Source organism: Quercus lobata, chromosome 9 (assembly GCF_001633185.2).
Source record: "Quercus lobata isolate SW786 chromosome 9, ValleyOak3.0 Primary Assembly, whole genome shotgun sequence".
Lineage (NCBI taxonomy): Eukaryota > Viridiplantae > Streptophyta > Magnoliopsida > Fagales > Fagaceae > Quercus > Quercus lobata.
In genome coordinates this window covers 5,310,567-5,334,221 of record NC_044912.1, presented here as the reverse complement: position 1 = coordinate 5,334,221, position 23,655 = coordinate 5,310,567, and the positions used below count along the sequence as shown (strand labels likewise).

At 34.4% G+C, this 23,655-nt stretch overlaps 1 protein-coding gene across 1 annotated transcript; it reads right to left on the bottom strand.

Moving 5' to 3' along the window:
* Positions 1 to 268: 268 nt before the first annotated feature.
* Positions 269 to 23,655, bottom strand: LOC115960232 (structural maintenance of chromosomes protein 6B-like). The gene is made up of 28 exons (XM_031079020.1): positions 23,351 to 23,655; positions 22,288 to 22,393; positions 21,609 to 21,742; positions 20,510 to 20,565; positions 16,952 to 17,038; positions 16,566 to 16,886; positions 15,768 to 15,887; positions 15,059 to 15,193; positions 14,589 to 14,665; positions 14,410 to 14,485; positions 12,981 to 13,055; positions 12,699 to 12,803; positions 11,702 to 11,871; positions 11,500 to 11,602; positions 11,206 to 11,318; positions 6,968 to 7,172; positions 5,726 to 5,857; positions 5,495 to 5,609; positions 5,315 to 5,400; positions 5,112 to 5,207; positions 4,465 to 4,601; positions 4,261 to 4,363; positions 3,976 to 4,055; positions 3,768 to 3,846; positions 3,552 to 3,609; positions 3,147 to 3,244; positions 2,525 to 2,619; positions 269 to 494 (listed from the first exon to the last, which is right to left on the bottom strand). Exons 1-28 carry the CDS (start codon positions 23,508 to 23,510, stop codon positions 437 to 439), a joined length of 3,180 nt encoding a protein of 1,059 aa, XP_030934880.1. The 5' UTR covers positions 23,511 to 23,655; the 3' UTR covers positions 269 to 436.

The following is a 23,655-nucleotide window of genomic DNA, read 5'->3' as shown; positions in this document are numbered from 1 at the left end:
CAACGCAAGTGAATAACTGAGCAATAAGAATGACCAAGCTGGCCTTTATTGGAAAGTTCAAACTATGTTTCTCAAATTGCAAGAAAACCTTCCACGTTGAATTATTTTCCGGCTTGCTACCAAGGGCAACCAATGCTCTATACAATAATAGCTTGACCCATAAATAAATAAGGTGTAGTGTTCAGTTAGTAGTGCCATAGTATGTGTCAGGCCCAAAATCCTCCATAGAAAGCGTGAATTTACAAAATAACAGAGAGGGAGAGAGAGATTTTGGTACATGGTTAGTATTCCATGAACAATAACTTCATACAAGATTAAGAGAATTCTAAGGCCTGCCATTGTACAACATTAAGTCTCCACTACATTCATCGCATAACTTATCTACAAGCAACATTATCATCTACTGAAGCTTTTACCTGAACATGTAAATAGATGATCAAGAATGCGGAGCTGCCATTTGCTGCTTCTTTATCCTCTCCCCTTGTTTTACCATGCTGTAAAAAAAGCATCACAAGGAATATAAGATTTATTATCTGAATTTTGTTGAACATCTCTTTAGTCCAACTCATGACTGCCACCAAGAACTGAAACTAAATGGAACAAGGCAATATAACCACCTATGAAGCACGGGTGCGTTTCCGGATTCGGGTGCGGGTGTGAGACTCGGCAATTTTTGAAAAAGTAGGATGCAGGTGCGGTGATTAAAAAATTATTAAAAATATTTTTATATAGTAAATTTAATATTTTTTATATAAAAAAATTCAAATAAAGGGTAGAGTTTATTATTAAAAAACAATTATTTATGATTTGTTTTTAATAAAATCAATATTTTTGGTAATTGTAAACAAAAAACCACCTTTCAAGAAGGTTCATTTACTCATTTTTCAATTCTCAAGCCCACCCACATGAAACAATTGACTTTCCCACCTATTTAATTTATATTCTTTTATTATATGTATTTATTCTTCTTCCAACCATTTTTTTTGTGTCTTCTCATCTTCTTCTTTTCTCCTCTTTTTTTTTTTTTTTTTTCCTCTCACAAGGCCACATGAAGCAGAAGAATGGCGGCCAGCTGCCCATTTCAGCCTGTTTTGGTGGCCGTATCGGCCTGTTTCGGCGGCCATTTCAGCTGGAATTGGACCGATTCTGCCATTTGGCTCCCGTTTCCACTGGAATCGGGCCGAATCGGCCGGTTTCAACGTGAATCGGCACGAATTGAAAAAAATAAAAAATAAATAAGGGGTGAATCGATGTGTCGAATGCCAGACACCATGTCGGGATGAGTCCGGTGCGGGTGCGGCGATGTGCCTTCTAGATAACCACCACCAAATATTAGATACAAACTTAAATCAACCAGCATCAAAACCGTTTCTGCCAGGTGTGGCATGGTCCAAAGGTCTCATAAATTATGGATTTAAAAATCAGACTGGACCAAGTGGTTCAACCATGAACCAGCTTTTATATTGGTTAATTTTATTTATAAAAAGGGAAATTTAAAGAATAATTCTTCAAGGAACTTATGCTAGCACTAGTAAATCATCTCTCATTTTTTGTTGTGTTTTTCCCCTATTAATGACTGGTCTGACCCCAGTTGGACCAAAAACTAGAAACCAGTCCCTTTTTCGATTCTCTGTCTAGTTTAGTGTTTAAAACCAGGCATATATCATTAAAGACATTACTCAAATATCATTTAGTCATCAATACTGGTGACAAATTAGTATGTCACAGAACAGTATATTCCCAATTAAAAGCCCTTTAAATCAAAAGCTGAGATGGTGATTGTACCATTGTCTTGTATTCAAGCAGCTAATGGCCATTTATGGTGTTGGAAACATCAACACAAGCATGAACCATGATCTAACCCATCCAAATTGACTGAAGACACAATCAGAAGGAAATAAAAACCTCGAGAATTACCAAAAGATTTACCATGCAAACTTCAAATGAAACCCAAGATCAAACCAGAACAGGAAACAAAGAGAGCAACAATTAGGTGGTTTAAGTGCACCTAGTTATCTCAAATATAATATGAAACTGAATGTTCATACATTTTTTGGTTTAGCAGTGCACCAAAGTTGAAGGCAGAGAAAATGCATCTCTAGTCATCTCTCATAAATATACTAAATTACACTTAGTCCCTTAAAGTTTGGGGTTGTATTCATTTTGGTTCACCAAGTTTGATCTTGTTCTTTATGTATCAAAAAAAGGTTTGATCATGTTTTCAAAATGGTCCTTCCATCCATCTCCATGATTGATATGACCGTTAAGTGCAAGCAAAATTGCAACACCACCACTCAAACAAATAACATGTTCGTGTGTGTCATTCAAGACTATAACTTTCTGAACCACACTAGCAGTAGCCTTGAACCAAGGTCTTACTATAAAGATAATTTGACCCAAATATATAATTTATTGTTAACCTGTACGTGATATCAAGGATGCAAGAACACCCATTATTAGTATCTAAAGTGCAGAGTAACACCAAATGGTTTTTATATCATCAAACAAACATCAAATACAATACCTGATATCATGAGGGGTGATAAGTATCCACTGTGATCCCAGTGCCAATGCGAAATCCACAAGGGTGTCCAAGCTGATTTTCCGACTTACAGCATCCTGAAGACCAGATGCAAAGCACTAAAATTTTAAGAGTGACCCATTCTCATTCGCAATAATATTTTTAATAAAATAAAAAGGAGAAAACTTAGAGGAGTGTATTAAAACTACTCCAAAAGAATTAGAATCAAATTTTGAAAGATCTAAAACTTCAAAGAAGAAAATGGACACTACCTAAAGCAGCATCCAATCATACAATGATTTCAAAAATTATGACTTGATTACATGCTAAGAAAGCTCAAACCATCATAAATCCTATTCCTCTCCAAATTGTCAACATTCCACAGGGAATAGCATTCATTCCCATTTCAAATACAACAATTAGAAAGGTGGAGGATGAGGTCATTGGTCCAAGACTCACCAGGTGCTTATATATACATATAAAATAAAATAAAGGAAAGAGAGAGAACCTACACAACTCATTTTCTGCATTTCTGGCCAGGTAAAATTATCAAATTTTACATGCCCATAGGCAGAAAAAGAGAAGAGACCTATGTTCTTATAAAGAAAGGAAAAGGAATCCTTACCATAAACACATCAAACTCATCCATCGCTCGAAAGGGGGCTTCTGTCAATTCATGAAGAGCTAATGCAAAGCATAATGTTGAAAAAGAGCGTTCGCCACCTAATTATCAATCAACTACCAACATCAGGAAAATTACTCTTATATAAAGGATTGAGGTATACCTGACTTTGACTTAAAAAATTAATAAGATACCCCAAATAAAGTGAAAAAGAGCCCTATATCAGATAGAAAATACTGAGAAGTCCCAAATTATTCTGAGTAAATACAAAACAAATCATTTCTATTAATTCACGAAACTATTTGTAGTTAAAAGAAATCTGTAGAGCTACGATGGTTTCAAAAGCACAAACAAGTTAGACAATCGATTTTTTAAATCAATGCAGGGAAAAAAAAAAAAAAAAAAAACCTGATAGTCCTCTAGTGTCACGAACAGTGCTGCTTGAAGCATCTTGAGGCATTTTAACCTAAAAAGAGAATACACAGCATAAAGAGAAAAGGGTTGTCTCAAAATTGTCTAGATATCCAGAAGCAAACTATTTGAAAATAGTTTAATTAAAGAAGTTTCGTGAATGAAAAAAAAATTAATGGATCTGAAAGGAGTAATCCAAAGTAAATTTCTTACCTCAACTGAGAGGGTCTTTTCCTCATAACTAAGTTTAATATTTCCACTGATCCCCTTTTTTCCCAAATGGCGATTAAATCTAATTCAAGAGATGGACAAATTAATGGAAATATTCAAATATATTAAAAAACTAGTTCTTTAGAGAGAGAGAGAGAGAACAAAACACTCCTAAAGAAAGTGACTATATTGGAAACAGTGCAATTCATACTGCCAAGTTAATTGGCGCTTCAAATATGATGCATTCCGATCAAATTTATCCCGGCGCAATCCTAATGCTGTCTCACAAGCCTGCAAATGAACATTTAAAAAATATAAATAAATAAAAAACCCCCATAGGGCGAAGATGGGGGGGAGCCATGAGAATACATAATGGAAACAGGTCCCAATAAAATAAAGCTGAAACAAATATGAGGAACAGATCGTGATAAGCTTAAAATAATGGAATGTGCTTGCTGTTCCCAACATTATTAATATACAGGGAAATAATACTTACATGCAATTTTTCTCGAAATGCTTTGTAAGTTTTCTTTTTTTTCGAAATCTTACGTTCTTTTTTCTCATACAACATCCTAAGGTCATCAATCGATTCAGAATATCTGCACATTGAAAAAAAAAAAAAAAAGAACTAAGATATTTTACTAAAAAATTGCACTTTACTGTTCTCAAGTGATACAAAGACAGATGACAATTTCCTCACCGCTGGCTCTCATGCTGAAGTCTCTGATTTAGTCTAGTTAGTTGGGCACTAAGTTGCTCTGGGTTGCTCCCCTCACAACCTCCTAATGCTTCAATTTCGCTCTCAGGACAAATAATAGAAGCCTTTCTACAACTTTCCTGTAGTTTCACCCAGTGCATAACAGATCAGCTATGCGAATCCATTTATGCCAGACAGTCTTAAACAATTGTTTCCACAAAGCAAGAAGGATACAGAAAAGCATAAATGCTATTAGTAACTGTAACAGAAAGGCCAATGATATTGGCATTCCATTTTTAGCTTCTAGCACTCCTAAATTGTGAGTGAACATAAATTAAGAAAAATAGAAATCTTCCTATTTCTATTAAAAAAAATTCTTATAAATTAAGAGAGAGATACACATCCTCTAATAACCCATTTATCTAAAATTCATTAGAAAAATTCCTATTGCCCATTGGCATTTAGTCATTTACAAAACACATGACACAAGTAACCAGCAACAGTAGGTGCTAAAAATCTAATATCTTTTTTTTTCTTCCATTTTTTTTTTTTTTTTGGGGGGGGGGGGTGTGGGGGGGGTTGGGTTTAGAATGATCACAGCATCATTAAAATCATTTACCACTATATCTTTGGAAGGGCATCAAACATACCAAACGGTTTTTCTCAAGCTCTTGATAATATCCCTCTGCCTCTTTAATAAGAGAAAGGACCTTGTTACTCATTATGACTTCATAGTGGGCCTTTTTCTGTGATAAAAGTATAATTTAAAATATTAAAAACAGTTGCAGAAACAACATTACATCAAATGTAGTGAAGCATTGGAAAGTGAAAATTCCAGGAAAAGAAGGCAGACCGCTTCTTCATCATGCAGTGCTTGTTCAAGCTTTATCAGATCATTTTCTGCTTTGTCAAATGCATCAATTTCCCCTTTTGCTGACTCTAAAATATTATTATAGACAAAAAAAAAAAATGTATAATTGGAATTATTTATAATAAAAACCAAATATGAAATGTAAAAACCTTGTTACCATACCACATAGATTCTCAAATGACACTTTAAGCTTGTTGGCCTTTGCTTCTGCTTCATTCATTCTGTCTTGTAGCTTTTCCAGCAACATCTTCCTCTCTTGTACCTCCTCATGGACTTTCTAGAAAATACTCCAATGGAAAATGGATCAGAACACACACTGATGTGTGTGTGTGTGTGTGTGTGTGTGTGTGTCCACACAATAATCAATGGAATTATGAGTATTAGTGAACAAACTGAGATTTCTTGATGAAGCTCGCCAACATTCGATGCAGAAGATGCATTTGCTTCAGCACCATATGCATTCTTTACATCTTGCAGTGCTAGTTTCTTTGACATTAAGTTACGCTCTGCATTCAGACGCCGCCTCTACACAAACAGCAGAAGCAACAGATGACGAACATTCCAGTAAAAGTAGAATATGTAGCTCTTTATTTGCCCATAGGTTTGGGCTGAGGCAAGTCCAAAGGGCTCTTCTTTAAAAAGGTTCACTACTTTATCATATATATATATATATATATATATAACCCTTACTAGTGATGAATGACAATGTGTGTGTGTGTGTGTGTGAGAGAGAGAGATGGTTTGGAGCCAACATGAATGGTAGGATCATGCTCCCTAATTGAGTTTTCATTCAGAAAATTCAGTCCATGAGAATACCTGAAAAATATAATCTTTTTTGGAAATTGTTTCCACTTCCCTAGCATTTGAGTTTCCATGTACAAAAACTTTTAAGCTTTTCTGTACCTAGGGATTAATCAACCCTAGTCTCAAACATTACATGTTAAAATGTTATAAATTAGTCTGTCACAGGGAAGCTTCAACATGTGTGACAATGCCAGACATGACATATGCCTGATGACCATGTCCAACAAAGGAAGAGAACAAAGGTCATCTTCAGTCAAAGTTTTTTTTTTGATAGGTGTCATCTTCAGTCAAAGTTTCATATTTAAATTTTTGAGTTTTTCTATAACATGGATATTTCAAAAGAAAATTGATAGATGAACATGCAATGTGATTCAAGTTTCTAAGCCAAGTCTAAATCCTGACCCGCAAAGCCCAAGTCCATTGAGCTCCTATACAAAACTTCAAGCTTTTAATGAAAATTTATCGAAAAAATCTATAATTCTCAGTAAACTACAATGGAAGCCTTTAGACAATGCTAATGAATAATAAATGCCAAGGCACAACCCAATTACAAAAGAAGTCTCCTCAATCACAAAAGCTAAAAGTAGAAGATTGTAAATGAACAAAGTGAAGAGAGTAATAAATATATAGTATCAAAATGTCAAGCTAATAAAATTTTGGACAAGTAATTAAACTGACATGCCAACAGCCTTTAGGCCAACTGGCACTTCTCTCCCTAGTGGAGAGGCATGTTTGGGGGTCAAATTGCCTCAACAGCTTTACCTAGCAAAAAACTAACATTAAAGGTATACAGCATACATTAATGCTAAACAGATTGCAAACTATTATTACCTTTACACTTTGTAGATCCTCCTGAAGATCCTGAAGCCTTCCCTCTGCATCTCTTTTTCTCCTCCTGCGCTGTTGAGCTTCTTCATTTACGTGTGATGCATCCCTTTGAAGATCGTTAATTTGACCATCAAAAGAACTACAAAGACGGCCGCGTCTAAACTTCCTATTAGGAGGAAGAATCGTCTGGACTGAACCACGAGAAAACCTAGAAAGGAATCATTACAAACTATTACTCCAGAAGTCATTCTTACATTTTACTAGTAATACAGGGATTAGATTACAGGGTGCATGGAAACTGCACAAACAGAAGTGAACAATCCAAAAGCAGAACTTGACAATTAACAGTTGCAGATAATAGAGTTTGAGTGGCACACTCAAGGCCCAACCCAATACCTGATACCTGACTAAACAACCAAAAACAAAAACACAAAATGTTACTACTTTCATAACTAAATGCATCTAATTCCTCTTTGTCATTATATACAAAACAGCTCATCCATCTCTATCTATTTTCCCATTGCCTGTGGGAGGGGCAAATAGGTTGGCAGTTTGGGTGATAAATTTAGATTCAATTCAGTTAATGAAATACGTGTACTCCTGTTTGCCATGGAGGATTGGGAATTAAGAAGTTATTGCTCTTAAATCAAGCTTTATTGGGAAAGTGGTTGTGGCGATATGTGTTAGAAGAAAGTTGAAGGAGGGTAATAGATTTAAAGCATGGCACTACTTAGGGGAATTATGGTCCGTTTGGATTGACAGGGAGGGAAGAGGAGTAGAGTAAATTTAGTACAAAATTAGCTTATTTTAAGCCAACTCTACTCTACTCCCCCTCCTTCCCCCCTCCATCCAAACAGGCCATTAGTGTTGGGCAAGGTCAGGGGACCGTTTGGGGTGGGTTTGTGGAAGCATATTATAAGTGGGTGGGACAGCTTTCCGTGATTATCAAATATGATGTTAGTGATGGCTCTAAAATTTGTTTTTGACATAATTTGTGGAATGGTGAGAATACTTTAAATGAGAGATATCCCAATCTTTTTCTAATTGCAAGAGATAGAGAAGCTAAAGTGGCAAACTATATAGAGTACAAAAAGACCATTATTATTAGAATCCTCTATTTATTAGAGAAGAGAAGAACATGATTGAGAAGTAGAATCTATGGCAAAATTAAAGAATTATATTTATGAAATAAAGTTTTGACATGGGGAGGTAAATAAGTTGGAGTAAATCCCTTCAAAAAGACAAGCCTTCCAAGTGAATGGAGTTCAATATCTCCTACATTTTCTGTTGCAACCCTCTAGTGTTCCTGGATTCCTTGAGCTTTCATTAATTCTTTTTTTAATGCTATGAATGTTTATTTTTTTTGTTCCTTGTATTCACCCCATGTACTTGGAAAGCACCCCTTTTCTAATGAATTATTTACTTATAAAATATATATATAAAAACAGCAACATGAATTATTCCAATGAACTTCTGCTTATTTAAAAGGGCCACTGCCCTTTGGAATCCTGCATAACTAAATTTAGTCCTTCAATTTTTTTAACCACACCCTCACCAATAAAAAAACAAACATAATAAATAGAAGCAGCAGTCAAATAAACCCAGTGTTAGTAAAAGCATCAAGTGCGCTTATGTGCACATGCCTATTAGAGCCTAGGCACAAAACACAAAGCGCAAGCGCACGCCTGATTGAAGTAAAACGCACATTTTTCACATACAATATCTAATAACCTCTAATAGAAATATTTTGTAACATTCAAAATAAAATAAAATAAACTCAAATTTTGTATATTTTACTTATTAGGTAAGTGCAATTGTATAGTGTTTGTAAGTTCAAATTCTATGTAAGTTACTTTAGTTACCAAGGGGTTGTTTGGTTTAGTTAAGAAAGTGGTGTATTTTGTTTTTATTTTCAGTTTTTAGTGGGACCCACCACTAAAAAACTGGTTTGGTTTTGTTATTTGTATTCAATTTTCGTTTTCAGTATCCAAAAAAGTGAATTTGAATACAAAAAATGAATACATCTTTTTGTGTTTTCATTTTCAGTGAAAATGAATATAGTGGCATTTTTGTTATAATGTTGAAAATGGTTGCAACCCACCAACTAACATGTCCTGCTCAATTAAGTGAAAAAAGGTTAAAGGTGCTTTTTCCTAAAATAGGGAACAATTGCCAAACTGAATAAGGGTGTTTTTTGTAATCAAAACAGATCCCCAAACAAACATAAATGTGAAAATTGGTCCTTTTTTCTGTATTCAAATTCTAAAAATGGATACAGAAAAGTGAATACATCATTTTTTAAACCAAACACCCCCTAAGATTTTAATATAGTAAATTGAAAGCAAGTATCAATGGACAATATCATAGTAATCTAGTCATTAAAAGTTTAAACATAACATTTTATATAATTCTCTTGTGCTTTATAAAAATATATAATCATGATAGCTATGATCAAATGATGTATATGATTCATTCAACATACATCTAAAAGCGACTCCAACGCGAGGTTTTTTCATAGGATGGCCAATTCTAATAGAAGAAATAATTCTATTGAAAATCTTATGATTGATGGGGCTTTGTCTTCCAACCAAGGGGTGGCCCTCTTTATCTCGGTTTTTTTTTTGTATGAAATTGGAGATGGATCAAAAGTGTGGTTTTGGCTAGATAGATGGTGTGGATCATCTCCTCTTGCTGACTGCTATCTTGATTTATATAGGATCTGTCAAAACAAAGAAACAAGTGTGGCTAATCTAATGAGGTACTCCAATGGAGTCCTTCATTGGGAGATACATTTTTGTAGGGATGTTCATAATCAGGAATTGGAAGCCTTCCGGAGCTTCATTATTACCATTTATAGCACTCCTGTAAGGGGCACTGGAGAGGACAAGAAATGTTGGCTACCTTGTAAGAGTAAGGGGTTTACAGTTGGTGCGCACTACCATCTTCTAGTTGGCCACAGTGATCAGTTTTTCCCTTGGAAAAGCATTTGGAAGCAGAAGATTCCCTCTAGAGTGGCTTTCTTTGTTTAGACCGCTGCCTTGGGGAAATGTCTAACAATTGACAATTTAAGGAAAAGAAAGGTTTGCATTTTGGATTGATGTTATACGTGCAAGTGTAATAGTGAAACCGTTGACCATCTATTCCTTCATTGTCTGGTTGCTCTGGAGTTATGGGATATGGTTTTTGGTTTATTTGGAATTTGTTGGGTTATGCCAATGCCTGTTGTTGAGCTTTTTGCTTGCTGGCAAGGTCAATTTGGTCGCCATCGCAATGGAGATATATGGATGGTTGTTCCTCATTGTTTGATGTGGTGTATTTGGAAGGAAAGAAATAGTAGGGGTTTTGAAGAAAATAAGCGTTCTATGCCTAATCTCAAGATTCTTTTTTTCAGAACCTTATTGGACTGGTTCTCAGTGTGGAGAAACCATCCTTTATCTTCTTTTTTGGATTTTCTTGATTTATGTAATTTCTATATTTGATAAGTACACCCCTGTATACTTCCTGTGTACTTGGGTGTCTCTCTCTTTTCATTATCAATAAATCCTTATTACTTATCAAAAAAAAAAAAATCTAAAAATCAAATACCAAAAAAATGTAATTAAAAAATGTGTGTTAGTCCATGCCAGTTCCTTCACGATCAAGCAATTAATTTTCATGATTCATATCTTTTTTAGCAAAAATAAAAATAAAAAAGCGTGCCTAGGCATGCTTTGTACTTCTTCAAAAAGCGCCATAAAAGCGTGCCTAAGGCAAGCTTCATTAAATGAGCTTTTTTTGACCAGGTTGAGACCTTGAGGCTTCAAGCTTTGAGCTTTAAGTATGCCTTTAACAACACTTATAAACCCCATATTTTTCATAAACTACCATTATAACATACACACCCCATATTCTTCAGAATAAGTGCTTTATGTTTGCACCAAGACAACAGAGAAATGATAGACTTCTACAAATAATAAATATTGTTTCAAACTTATTTCGTAAATATCCATTGACCAAAATCAACTAATTGGTGATGAAATTCCGCAAGTAGCAGAATCAATATATTTCAAACAGATGCATCTATACTCTTCTATATTCCAACAGTCCCACAGACAACTTGTTATCTATTTTACTAATTTATGTTGATAAGACACACTTTGGCACCCTTGCATTCTCCTCGTAAAACTGCCTACTTAGAGTAAATGTGAAAAATCAACCAGGAAAAAAATGATAAAGAGATAAATAATCTAATTTTGACTTACATTTTATATCCATCTAAAGTGTGAACCTCCTTCAAATTCAGGATCCTTTGCTCAAAAGCAACTGCTTTTCCCATGTCATAATCTCTAACAAGAACTTGCCTCTCAGCATCACCCTGGAAATGCAAGCAAACTTGTAACAAGGTGTAGAATAGCACCATTTTAAAGTATAGCATAAGGGGGGAAGTTTTTTAAAAGACAAACAAAAAATGCTAATGAAAATAGGAAATGAGATCAAGAATTAATAAGTAATCAATAGACATCATAAAGAGCGGAGGAAGATGCATGAAGTGTTACCATATCGACCAACACATTATAGACAATGTGGTTTTCTGTGTGTAGAACAGAGAGAGTGGTTGGGTGATTTGTTTGAGGAAGCATGTGAGGTCGTATATCTAACCTACACAAAGTAAGAAGTACATCAAAGAGAGAACTAACACAGTCAAACACAAGATAGCATGCACCTGAAGAGACTCGAAATAAATAGGCATGCATCCACCTTGGTCTTGCAAAGTCATATATGACAATTGGAACATGGCCATAACTTGCTTCCCTAGCACATCCTCTCAGAACCAGAGCATCTTTATGATTAGCAACGATGAATGTATTAAGCAACCTCCCAATGGCATTTTCAACAGCAAAAGCCCACGTATCACCATTAACCAAAGTCTGAAGTACATAGTCATACAATTAAAAGTGTTTGAGAGCAAAGATACTATCACAATTATGCAGGGAAAAAAATTGAGCTCAAGAATCAAAATATATACAAGATATAAACAACAAAAAAATCATAGATCTTGCTCCCAACTGTAAAACCATATCTTTATCAAAAGAATTCTTAAAACAGGTGGTTAGGTTTTCAATATTTTGGAGAACAAAACTCTCACATAGAGGAAAGGGAAAACAGCAAAAGGTGTGCACAATTGAGAGACTTCACCAGTATTATCCAAACAACTTCTATCTCACAATATCCTGTGCCCAAGGTTTGATAAGCATTCATTTCAAAACCAAAGACCCCAATGATCAGACATACAAAAAAGACAGCTTCAGCTATGACCAAAGCCTAACTAATATTTTGATTAAAAGCTTAGCAGATGCCAATTATGAAGAAGACAATCATGGAAGATATATCACAAAATGAGCACTACTACCATACAACAAATCAGAAAGGCATGCAAAAGTATCATAATGTATATTATAATTTAAAAGATACTTTGAAGCACAAAAAGATAATATCTCAAATAACAGATCAGGAAGAATTTTCAATGCCATTTTACTAAAATTTCATATAAAAACTTAAAAAAGAGAGATGCACAAAGAATCAGAACTGCATATCCCCAAAAGAACAAACTTCCTTAGAAACATGTGTGCATGCCCACACACAATAATAATTTTCTAGAAAACATTATGAAATTTTCAACACGTTATTTATTTATTTATTTATATAAGTACCATGAAATTATTGAAATTTGGACACACAATCATCTGTTACTCACCAAATGGGCTCCAATTGGACCAATAGGCGGCTTCTTGAACCTGTCTTGATGTCTCTCAATTGCACGTAATAGGTTAATAACTTTATCTCCACCAAAAGCCGTAACCTGTAAAGAAAAGAAAAAATTGTCAATACAGTCAGCTCTCAAAATGAACCCAATCATATTGTTTTTTTTTTTTTAAATGAAGGTTGGAGTAAACATGGATCTACAACTGCATATGCCTTTTAAGGCCCTGTCAATATTACATGCATCTAGGACTGCAAGACAAAGAGTACTCCGCACCTTGTTGATTTGATGTTGATTGATCTCGCGGATGGAATGCTCGATTTCACGACGTTTCCGTTCAAAATCTTCAATCTAAAGGAAACCAAAGTGTATGAATACATTCACGAATTAGAAGATATTAGTTCAGGAAAACATGAGAGAAAATTTCGCTTGAAGTTTTAAGTGACCAGCACAGTAAGCTTTCAAAAAAATGGAGCTAACTTTTACAGAAATGCATTTTAGAAATTTTTGAAACACCCCCACCCCTTCTTTTTGTCTCCTGGTGCATCCCAAAAAATAAATTTCTGTCAACAATGGGGTGAAAAGGGTCACCATTTCAACAAAATAATGAAAGGAATTGGTGATGGAATTTAAGATACAATTTTGCTCGGTCTTGTTTAGATTCAAACAACAAACATTAATCTGTAGACATAATTGATCCACTTCAAAAGTTTCTACGTCTTTTATCTCATTGGTCATCCAATCAAACAGAACAAGCTTTTTCTTCTTTTGTGATGAATAAAAACTATGATCAACTAGGATGAGTGGTGGATGTGACAAATACTTATTTCATTGTCAATTCCCTAATTGATAGAAATCAAGACAGGGCAGAACAAGAACATAAGTCAAAGTATTGGAGAATACAAAGCGCAAGAATACTAACAAAGTATTGGAGAAAACAAAGCGCAAGAATACTAGTAAGGCCTACTTTTTCCAAAAAAAAAAAAAACAGGAATCCATATAATCAGTTAGAGGGACATACATAATCATAACATGTGAAAAGAAGAGATATCAGTGTATTTATTTGACTCAATAACCAACCTAGGAAAGAGGTTTAAGAGATGGAACAAGCATAAAGCAAAATTCTTGGAATTCATAAACACAGCCATAAGAAATTTTATATACAGTGCCAATGAGCTATAGCTCAGCTGCCACTCCGTCCTCCCATAATAATGGGATGGCGGATGAGGTCATGGGTTCAAGATCAGCCATAAGCAATTTTGTACAAAGTTTGGTTTTTTCTTCTGTTTTTATTTTTTTATATATGTTTTCTTTTGCTAGTTCATTCTCCTTGCATGAAGTAGCCTTGTTTAACAAAAAATTTCTTACTTATCAAAAAAAATAAAGATCAGCTGGGTGCATGTTAAAAAAAGAAAAACCAACAAAACAAAACCAACATCATTTTCAATTCACTAAATTTACACACGTCCATATATGGTCACATCCGCATGCCCAAACTTCAGGGGGCACTACATCCAACAGCCTAAGTCCAAGACAATTTGTACTGCAGAACGTCGAAGGTTTGTAAAAATAACGGCCAGCAGAGATTCAGATTCAACAATAAAAATCTTAGAGGGGGGAGAGAGAGAAATGAAAAGATAAAAGTTGACAGGAAAAAATTGTGCTACACAATCAATTTATCCAATGATGGTAAATATCACCACACCTCATCAGCAATTCTTCGAATTTCACTTGATCCCTCGTTTAGGCTTTCTAATAAGGCACTCTCTTCTTCCTTCAAACTGAAAGATTGTTGATTTTACTGGGAGTGAGTGGAATCTACCTTGAAAGCAAGGTAAAAAATAAATAAAAAATGCAAACTGATAAAATGAAAATTTTCAAAACCTTGCAAGACTTGAAGCAGTAGCGTCAACCTCACATTGAAGTCCCTTCAACTTTTCCTCTATTTCAGATTCCTCAGCCTGCAGTATATCAAAATAGGCATAAAGCCCATATCATATTGGAGTAACCACAAATTTAAACATTCCACATTGGTTATACTGCCAACCGCATTTTCAGAGATGGTCACGTATGACAACTCATGCTTGTCAAACAAAGACATCAAAATAAGGATCCTTGTTATGTGGCATGTTATATTCAAAGCAAGAATTCTGGACAGGAAAATAAAATCGTAGAAAGAACAAAGCAGGTGGATGGCAAAAGAAGTGTCACTTTAGTAACAAAATAAGAGGAGCATCTTTAATTTTTTTTACAAGGGTTATCACAGTAATAGCCAGAAAACACAGGATAGAGAAAACAGAAAAAGGAAAGACCAATACAAGAAACCTATTATTTATAGCCGGAAGAACAGAAACCTGTGTATTTTTAACATGCTGCTCATGAATATCCTCAATTTGTTGTTCAAGTAATCTAACATGCTTCACCATCTTCTGGAGTTGGTTACCCTTGCGGCCATATTCTTCTTCTAGCTCAAGCTTCTCTTTTGTTGCCTATGAAAGAAAGAAAAAAAAAATTCATCAAGAAGAGATGATATAAAGAAATTTAAACAAATCAACTATAACTATCATAATCAAATTAAGGGCAATTGTTGAAGAGCAAATAAAATGACTATTATAAAGGCAAAAGCTGGCCAAAAAACAAAGAAATATGGATGATAACAGCAATGCAAAAAATTAATATAAACGAACAACTCTCAAGGTAAAACTAATTAGTGTTTTTTATATGAGTAAAGTAATTGGCAAAGTGTGCATACTTCCCAACTGCAATGCTTAGAAGCAAAGCATTTCATTGTAAAGCCAAATTTCACTTTACTTGTTACCATTTACCACAAGCATAGTAGGTTCCACAAAGATTGAATTGGTCTCTATCTGTGAGACATCTTCCCTTTCTTTTCCTCATTCTTTTACATATTACAACTCCAGAGAAAATATGGAGACATTAAAAAAAAGGGGGGAACAAAATACAGAAATATTAATCATGTTTATAGTTCACATAATATAATTTCAGCAAGCCACTAGTCCTATACCTTTTACAAAAAGAATAGATATCAAAATTTCAATTTACCAAGGAAAGTGTCTGCTGCAATTCATCCTTCATTCTTCTCACTTCTGATGTATTTTCCATCATGCATGCAATTTGAGCTTTCTTCTTAGATATCCGTTCCATCAGCTCCTCAACTACACTCTGTAAAAGTCAATAGATGTCAATACACATACATAATGTTATAACATAGTTCACCTGATCAGGTTTTACATAACATAAAAGGAAGCAGGACTTGAAGGATTCCAAGAAAAAATAAACCTAACTTAACCGTAATAAAATCATATTTAGTCACGTTTCAAAAGGTAGCCCAATCAGCTGAGAACCACACCCTATGTAATGAAGTCATTGACCCCTCTCTTTTCCCCTTGGGGCCAAATTCACTAAATCAAAAAACTAAAATTAAATCATGTTTGGTCCTTTTGTTGCATTTTAGGAAAATAGAATTTAAACTTGTTCTTTATGTTTATTTGAAAAGTGACAAAACTCACTAGATGCTGACCAATCATTTTGTGGTCGATACTTTCAAAAGCAACATAATTTTTGGGAAAGTGACACACTTTGAATATAAATCAGCATTCTTTTGAAGCCAAAAAAAAAAAGTTTCAAAACAGCCAACCAAGTTTGTAACTTTGTATAGACCATTTAAAATTCAGAACTTCCCACCTAAATTCCCAAATAATCACTAGTTCTTCAAGCATCTCTTCAAGAAGTAGTAAGACACTTTTTCACCAAAATAGAAAATAACATGATGTGAAACAAATTAGCATCATATTAAAAATCAGCCAACAACTTTTAACTTAGCAAGACTTCATTACTCACTAGTTGCAAATCAATTTTAGCTTGGCATGCAGGTATACGATCCTTCAGCCTCCCAATCTTTGTTCTTTGTTCCTCGAGTTGCTTATCTACATCATATACCCATGACCAAGCAAGCTTCTTCTTCAACTGCTGTACCCGTTGAGAGATTTCTTCCACATGCTCCATGTTTTTAATCTTTCCTTGCAGCTCATCAAGCTCCTTTAGCATAGGTTTTATTGATTCCTCCAGTTCATGAACAAGGGCATTTGCAGACTTCAAGTGTTCATCAATGTTTTGTAAAAGGTCACTCACTTGCTGAAGAAGTGAGGCCTTGTAAAAAAACTGAGTATCAAGTGTCAGTATTGCATCCATAAAGTACTAAACATCCACCCAGTTGCAAAAATTACCTTAAATTTGTCTTTGTCATTCCCCGAATGCAAAAACTCTCTGCTTTTGTCTTGACTCATTATAACACAGGGATTTTCAACATCAATCTGCAGTATACAGCAGATATCAATAAGTACCTATGGAAAAAGTTTAAGTTCCAAGAAAAACACATACAACTTCTGATTCAAGGGAAGGGGGAATTTTTTTTTTTTGATAAATAAGGGAAGGGGAAAAAATTAACATATATAACTGCATTTCACTAAACTATAGTCTGCACACATCAAGTTCATACAAAAAACAGATTGAAACTAACACTTAGAAACCACCTGCCATCCGGCCAGTCCCAAAAAGGCCATCTTGCCAGACTTTTTCAGATTCAGAGTTTATTTACGTTTTCCTATATTTTTAGGTAGAGATACTTCAGGAATCTCTATTAATTCTACAATCGAACCAGCTTATCGGGTTCTATTTCAAAGGTTTATTGGCTGGGCTCAATTCAGTTTTGAATTAACAAAAGATCCAAGTTAGTTGGCATGGGTTACATTGGTTTAGGTATTTGCTATTATAGAAGAAAAAAAAATTCACGAGAGAGCGGGGGGGGGGGGGGGAGAATGAATATTTTTGTCTAAAAACTCTTTATATTTTACCCTATGAAAGTGGGAATGGCAATGTAACAGGGCAGGTTGGATCAAGCGTGCCCTGTCCCCTCTTTGAGTCAAGGAAAACCCACATGGTGCAGGAGCAGGTAGGTTGGAGGTACAGAAATATATGTGGGGTACTCCAAAGAGGTGAATGGGACATATGGGGCAGGACTTTGGAAACATATTAGAAAGGTATGGGATCATTTTGCATCATACATCCAGTATGAGGTAGGGAAGGCTCCCAAGTGCTGTTTTGGAAGAATCATTGGGATGGCAGTAGCACCTTTCAAGATAAATAACTGAAGCTCTTCAGGTTTGCGAGAAACAAAGATGCTCAATGATTATATGGAATGAATACATGGTAAGGTGCACTGGAAACCTATTTTTAATAGAGAAGCTCAAGACTAGGAGTCTATGGCTCGGTTTTTTTGGACGATTTGTATGCTACATAGATTCTTCTTCTGGTTGTGATAAATTGGTTTGTCTCACTTTCCCCAATAAAGGGTTTCAAATCAAAAGCTATTATAGTGCTCCGTACTAGAGAAGCCCATGCATCCCCAATTCCATTGGAAGTGTGTATGGATCCCCTCCTAGAGTTTACTTTGTTTGGGAGGCGGCTGTGAGAAAAATTCAGACAACAAATAATCTCCATAAAAGGGGTATTGTCATGGTGGATTGGTGCTATACGTGAAAATCAGATGGTGAAACAGTAGGTCATCTGTTGTACCCTGTCCTGTTGCTTATGATTTGTGGACTTTTTCTTCTGCTCAATTGGGTTTGCTTGGGTTATGCCAAATTCTGTCAACACTGTGCTGGAGTCTTGCACTGGAGCGTTGAGATAATGTAGTTATGGAGCAATTTGGGGGGCAGGTCCAGCTTGTATTCTATGGTGCGTTTGGAGAAAGAAATCAGCGGACGTTTGAGGGGAAGGACTTATCTTTGCCACATCTCAAGTTTTTCTTTCTAAAACCCTTTTCGAGTGGGCATCGCTTTCTTTTACGCTCTCAACACCTTCTCTGATAAAGTTCCTAGACTCATTGCACTTATGCTGCTAATCTCATAGTTTTCTTTTCTTTTTTATTGTTTCTTTTGTTTTCTTAAGCTTTGTATACTTCCTGTATACGTTGAATAATAACATTCAATTACTTATTAACAAAATATATAAAATAGGAGCACTGTGTACAAACTTTATAAAAAAATAAAATAAAAACATACGTACAAACATTCCAGACAAGGCAAAATGAGGAAAACCTGTGCAGGATAGAGTAGGGCAAGGGATTTTTTCCATCCCTATATGAAGGCTTGTATTTAGGCCCAAAAGCTTGTTATTACAAGCCATATATATAGGAAATCAAGAAAGTGGTACAAAGATCAGATCTGCAACCATGAGCCTTTAGTTCAAATAAGTACAGAAAACACTAATCATCCACTATGCACACCAAGACCACTATACGTTCACAACACCCCCCCCCAAAAAAAAAACCTAGTACTTCAATAATTTTTTTGTAAATACTAAATATCAATGTGAATCTTCATTTTTTTTTTTTTTTTTTGAGTAGTAAGAAAAATTTTATTAAACAAGGCTGCTTCATGCAAGGAGAATGAAGTAGCAAAAGAAAACCTATATACCAAAAAAAAAAACCAAAAGAAGTGTCTGTTTGGCAAACATTATTTTATTAACTTATTTTACTATTCAGCTTATTTTTACTACTATTTATAGGTTCCATTGCACTTTTTAGTACTATTCATGGGTCCCACTGTACTATTTCAGCTAACTTTTACCTTTATTTATAGTATTTTCAACAAAAAGTGTTCAGATTCAGCAAAATAAATAAATCCCAAATGGACCCGAATAAAAAAGTAAAAAACCAAACTATGTACAAATGATAAGAGAATCTAGAAACAACAGAATGATAAAGAAACACTAATATGTGATACAATATGATAAAGATTCAAAGAAAAGATTAGAGGGAAGGAAGAAAAGAAAAGAGGGAAAAAAACCTATCAAAGAAAAGGTGGGGGGAAAGAAGGAAGGAAAACAAACATAAGAGGTGAAAGTGTTTGGATACGATAAAATAAAGGCTAGATATCACCAACTTTGATGTAGACTTCCATTAACAAACAGACATGCAAATTTTGATCATAAAGACTTTCAAACTTCTAAACAGCTACATATTGGAAAGTCAAGTGTAGAAGAAGCCAAAGTAAATAAAGAGGGATGAAGTGGGATATATGGGGAAGAGGATACAAAAGGGCTTCCATCACAAGCTTCTTCTTTTCTTTTTTTTAACGTCTCCCAACACACATTACCTTAACAAGGAACTCTCCCAAGATATATACTCCATCCTAGCCACTGATTCTTCCAATTTATGGTGATCCAAACTTATTTAATATCAAGCTTCTATGACAACTTAAGTCGGACATAGCCACTCCCCAAATCATAAGGACATAGCAAAGAATAAAATACACTAAATTATCAAAATATATAAATGAATTAATTAATTCTCGGTCAAAAAATGGAAACTATGAGGTTCAAAGTTTATAATTCCTAACTTTTTTTAATATTAATACAATAGAATTTGAACCTCTGACATTTGCTCCATGATAATTACTCTTTATCATTAGCACCAATTGGTTTTGGGTGTAGGCAAGGTTCGAACCTCAAATCTCTACATATTCATATGAAAGAAGCGTAATTTTTTTACCCGAAAATTTTTGCGTCGGGTGCATTATGTATTTACTAATTACTTTCATCAACTAAGCAATCAAAACTAAAGTCCCTCATGTATAAATACCTAGAAAGCAAAGGCATAACATTAACTAATTATCAAATAATGCTGATTTAAATACCTGGTGGGGCAATGTATATGCATAGTAACCCATTAAAAAATAAAAATGAAAATGAAAATCGCTTTTCTGAGTTCTTAATATGCTCACATTAAAATGTTCAACAATCTCACGAAGGTCATCTTTCCGACTAGCAACCTTTCTTCCTGCAAAATTCCTCCAAAGGAAAACAAAATCAAATAAGTACCACAACCTCACCAAACAATCATTTTAATAAATATAATCAGAAGAGATTATTAGAAAGAAATAAATTTCATCAGAAAGAAGTATGAAAGTAACCAACACAATTTCTTTGCAGAAGACATCACATAAAATGGTTTCATTTGTGGGTTAAAGATTAATACATTTTTTAACATAAACAACTTGACACTTTGATTCCATAAATGCTATTCTAAATTTGTACTGCAACATAAATTACACCATCAAATTTCAAAAGTGTTGGAAGCTAGAATCATGTTTTATTCAATGAAGTAAATTAATTAGGGACATGCAAGATCACAGATCTCTTCTTAGCAGTGACAAATTGCATGATTATACTAAAACTTCATTTTCTAAAATATTATTAAAAAAAAAAAAAGTGAGAGAGAGACAGGCAGTTGGAAAGAAAATTAGCAACAGTCACACATCATAACAATCTTCTCATATAATCAACTTCTAGGTGTTAAATGTGTTAAAAACAAAGCAAGGTAAACTAAAACTTCCATAAGATGCTATAACCAAAAATGTTAAATAAACCTTGTCTATTTTGGGCAATAGAGAACATACAAAGCTACAAACTAATAGAAAAGCAAAATCAAAAGCATCTGCAAGCCACATTAATGCAACTCTCATGGATTACATTCAAAAGTTTCCCTTTCAACAGTCTTCTATTTATCATTTAAATTACTCTGCCCCTTTTAATAAACTTTGTCTACTTTTGCGTAATTTGTTCCAACCAAGGGCATTGTCACCAAATTATCTATCTAAAGCACGTGATCAAAGATATTTATCTAACCAGTTCAGAATTCAACTTATCAAAAAAGGTTCTCACAATATTATGAAATAAATAAAAGTTTTCAACCAATCAAACATATATCATGAGATAAATAAACTTCCTATTTATTGAAAAAAAAAAAAAAAAAAAAAAAAAAAAAAAAAAAAGGAAGTATTACATAACATAAAATACATAGCATAAGCCGAAAATTGAAACCTTGGTGATCCTTTAAAACAGTGGTGCTGGTAGATTCAGTTATTCTGCGCTCTAAAATTATGGTATCGCCATATATTTCTGGCTTAAAGGCATCTTCACCTTCATTTTTTATTTCCACGCAAACAACAGCGTAACTGCAAAGAAAAAATAGAAGATAAACTAAGAACTTGATAAAATAATTTAGTCTCAATATGGAAATCAAATCAACACATCATAGATCCATTTGTTGACTCTAAAGGCTCTCTTTTTCCTTCCTTTTCAGACTTTTAGCATCTCCACAAATAAATGATCACCATTTAAAGGTGGCTGCATACATTTTAATCACCTTTTACATAAAGTGAAACCAAGTGACCATTCAATACCATTATCAAAACATTTTAGTATATGTGTATATGCGTATTATATACAAGTATATGAGTGTATGCTAAATTTGGAAAATTATGTATAATTAGGTGTTATAATCTCTCTTTGAGCTTATTAAACCCCAACGAGGTTACAAAGGAATGGTAACAAGTAGAACATCAATCACCTTCTCCATTTCAGCATCCACATCAGATTTTATAGCATTGATTTAAACTTCCAATAAGTAAAGGAATATATTTCATTTTATTGTGCAAAAAAAGACCCCAAACAAAAATTAATACGGAAAAGCAAAAATAAAAATTCAGAACTCACAAACCTGCAACCAGTTTTTATAAAATCCTTCAAGGTGGATGCTCTCTGGGTTCCTTTCGCTCGGCACCCAAATGCAACACATAAAGCAGTCAAAATTGCACTCTTACCACCTGTAAACCCCAAAAACCAAACAACATTTCACACATAAATTAACCCAATAATATGCCACCACTTACTCAACATTCATATCCCCAACCTAACTAGTACATAACCATACACTAATAAACTCAAAAATTAATTAATATATGAATAAAACTTAGGTACAATACCTTAAATGATGTTCCTTAAGTTCCCCTCTTAAAATTCAATCATGTGGCTCCTTAACTAAAAAATACACTTCCATTCCATAAAAAAAAATCCACATGGCAGAATCTTAAGAGGAAAAACTAAGGAACAACACCTAAATACTATACCTAAGTTTTGCCCAAATGATAATAGAGTTATGACTCCGGATAGAATAAATTAACAGAATCATGTGGCCAACTCTAACTAGTCTATTAATGATCCACAGTTATGACTCTAAAATTTTGGGTTTTTTTTTTCCAACAGAAAGCCTTTTTTAAAGACAGTTTTCCAGTGTTTGGTAGCGTCAGTAAATGTGGGTCAAATGAAAACATAAAAGTTGTCTCATTTTCAAGAGGTTGTTTACCACTTTTTATTTTCCAGAAAACAATCTAATTCTCATAGTTACATGTTTTGAATTATACAAAAAATACTAATAATTTGCTGCACCCCCCAAACACTAGAAAACATTTTCCAGCTCATTTTCACGGTCACTACCAAACACAGGAAAAATGACATAGCTTTCCAGAAAAAAAAAAAAGGTTTCATTTTTCCAGAAAACGTTTTCCGTCGAAACAAACAGAGGCACATTATTGTTGTTGTTGTATGAATAATCCATTAAAAACAAGTAAAACTCAAACAAGTAATAGTTATCGCTATTATACTACATAAAATTCAAAAACCCCAATTCAGAACCAAAGAACGATAATTTACTAGAAAGTTCGCAATTGAAACAAACACATACAAACACTGAGAGAGAGAGAGAGAGAGAGAGAGAGGCTTACTTCCATTTTGACCGGTGATGAAATTGACCCACTCGCCGAGCTCGATTTGGAGATGGCTATGGCACATGAAGTTCTCCATTCGGACGTTCTTGATAATGCCTGCGCTCGAACGACGATGAAGGATGGGAATGGAGCGGGAGGAAACCCTAGAATCGGCCATGGCTAAGGCTTGGATTTAGGGTTTTCTCTGCGAACCCTAATAGAGACGAAGATTTGATTTTGAGGTTTGGGAGTGATCGAGTACGAACGAAGGTTTAGAGATGGAGAGAGTGTATATGGCGGGAAGAGGGTTTTGCTGTGTGTGA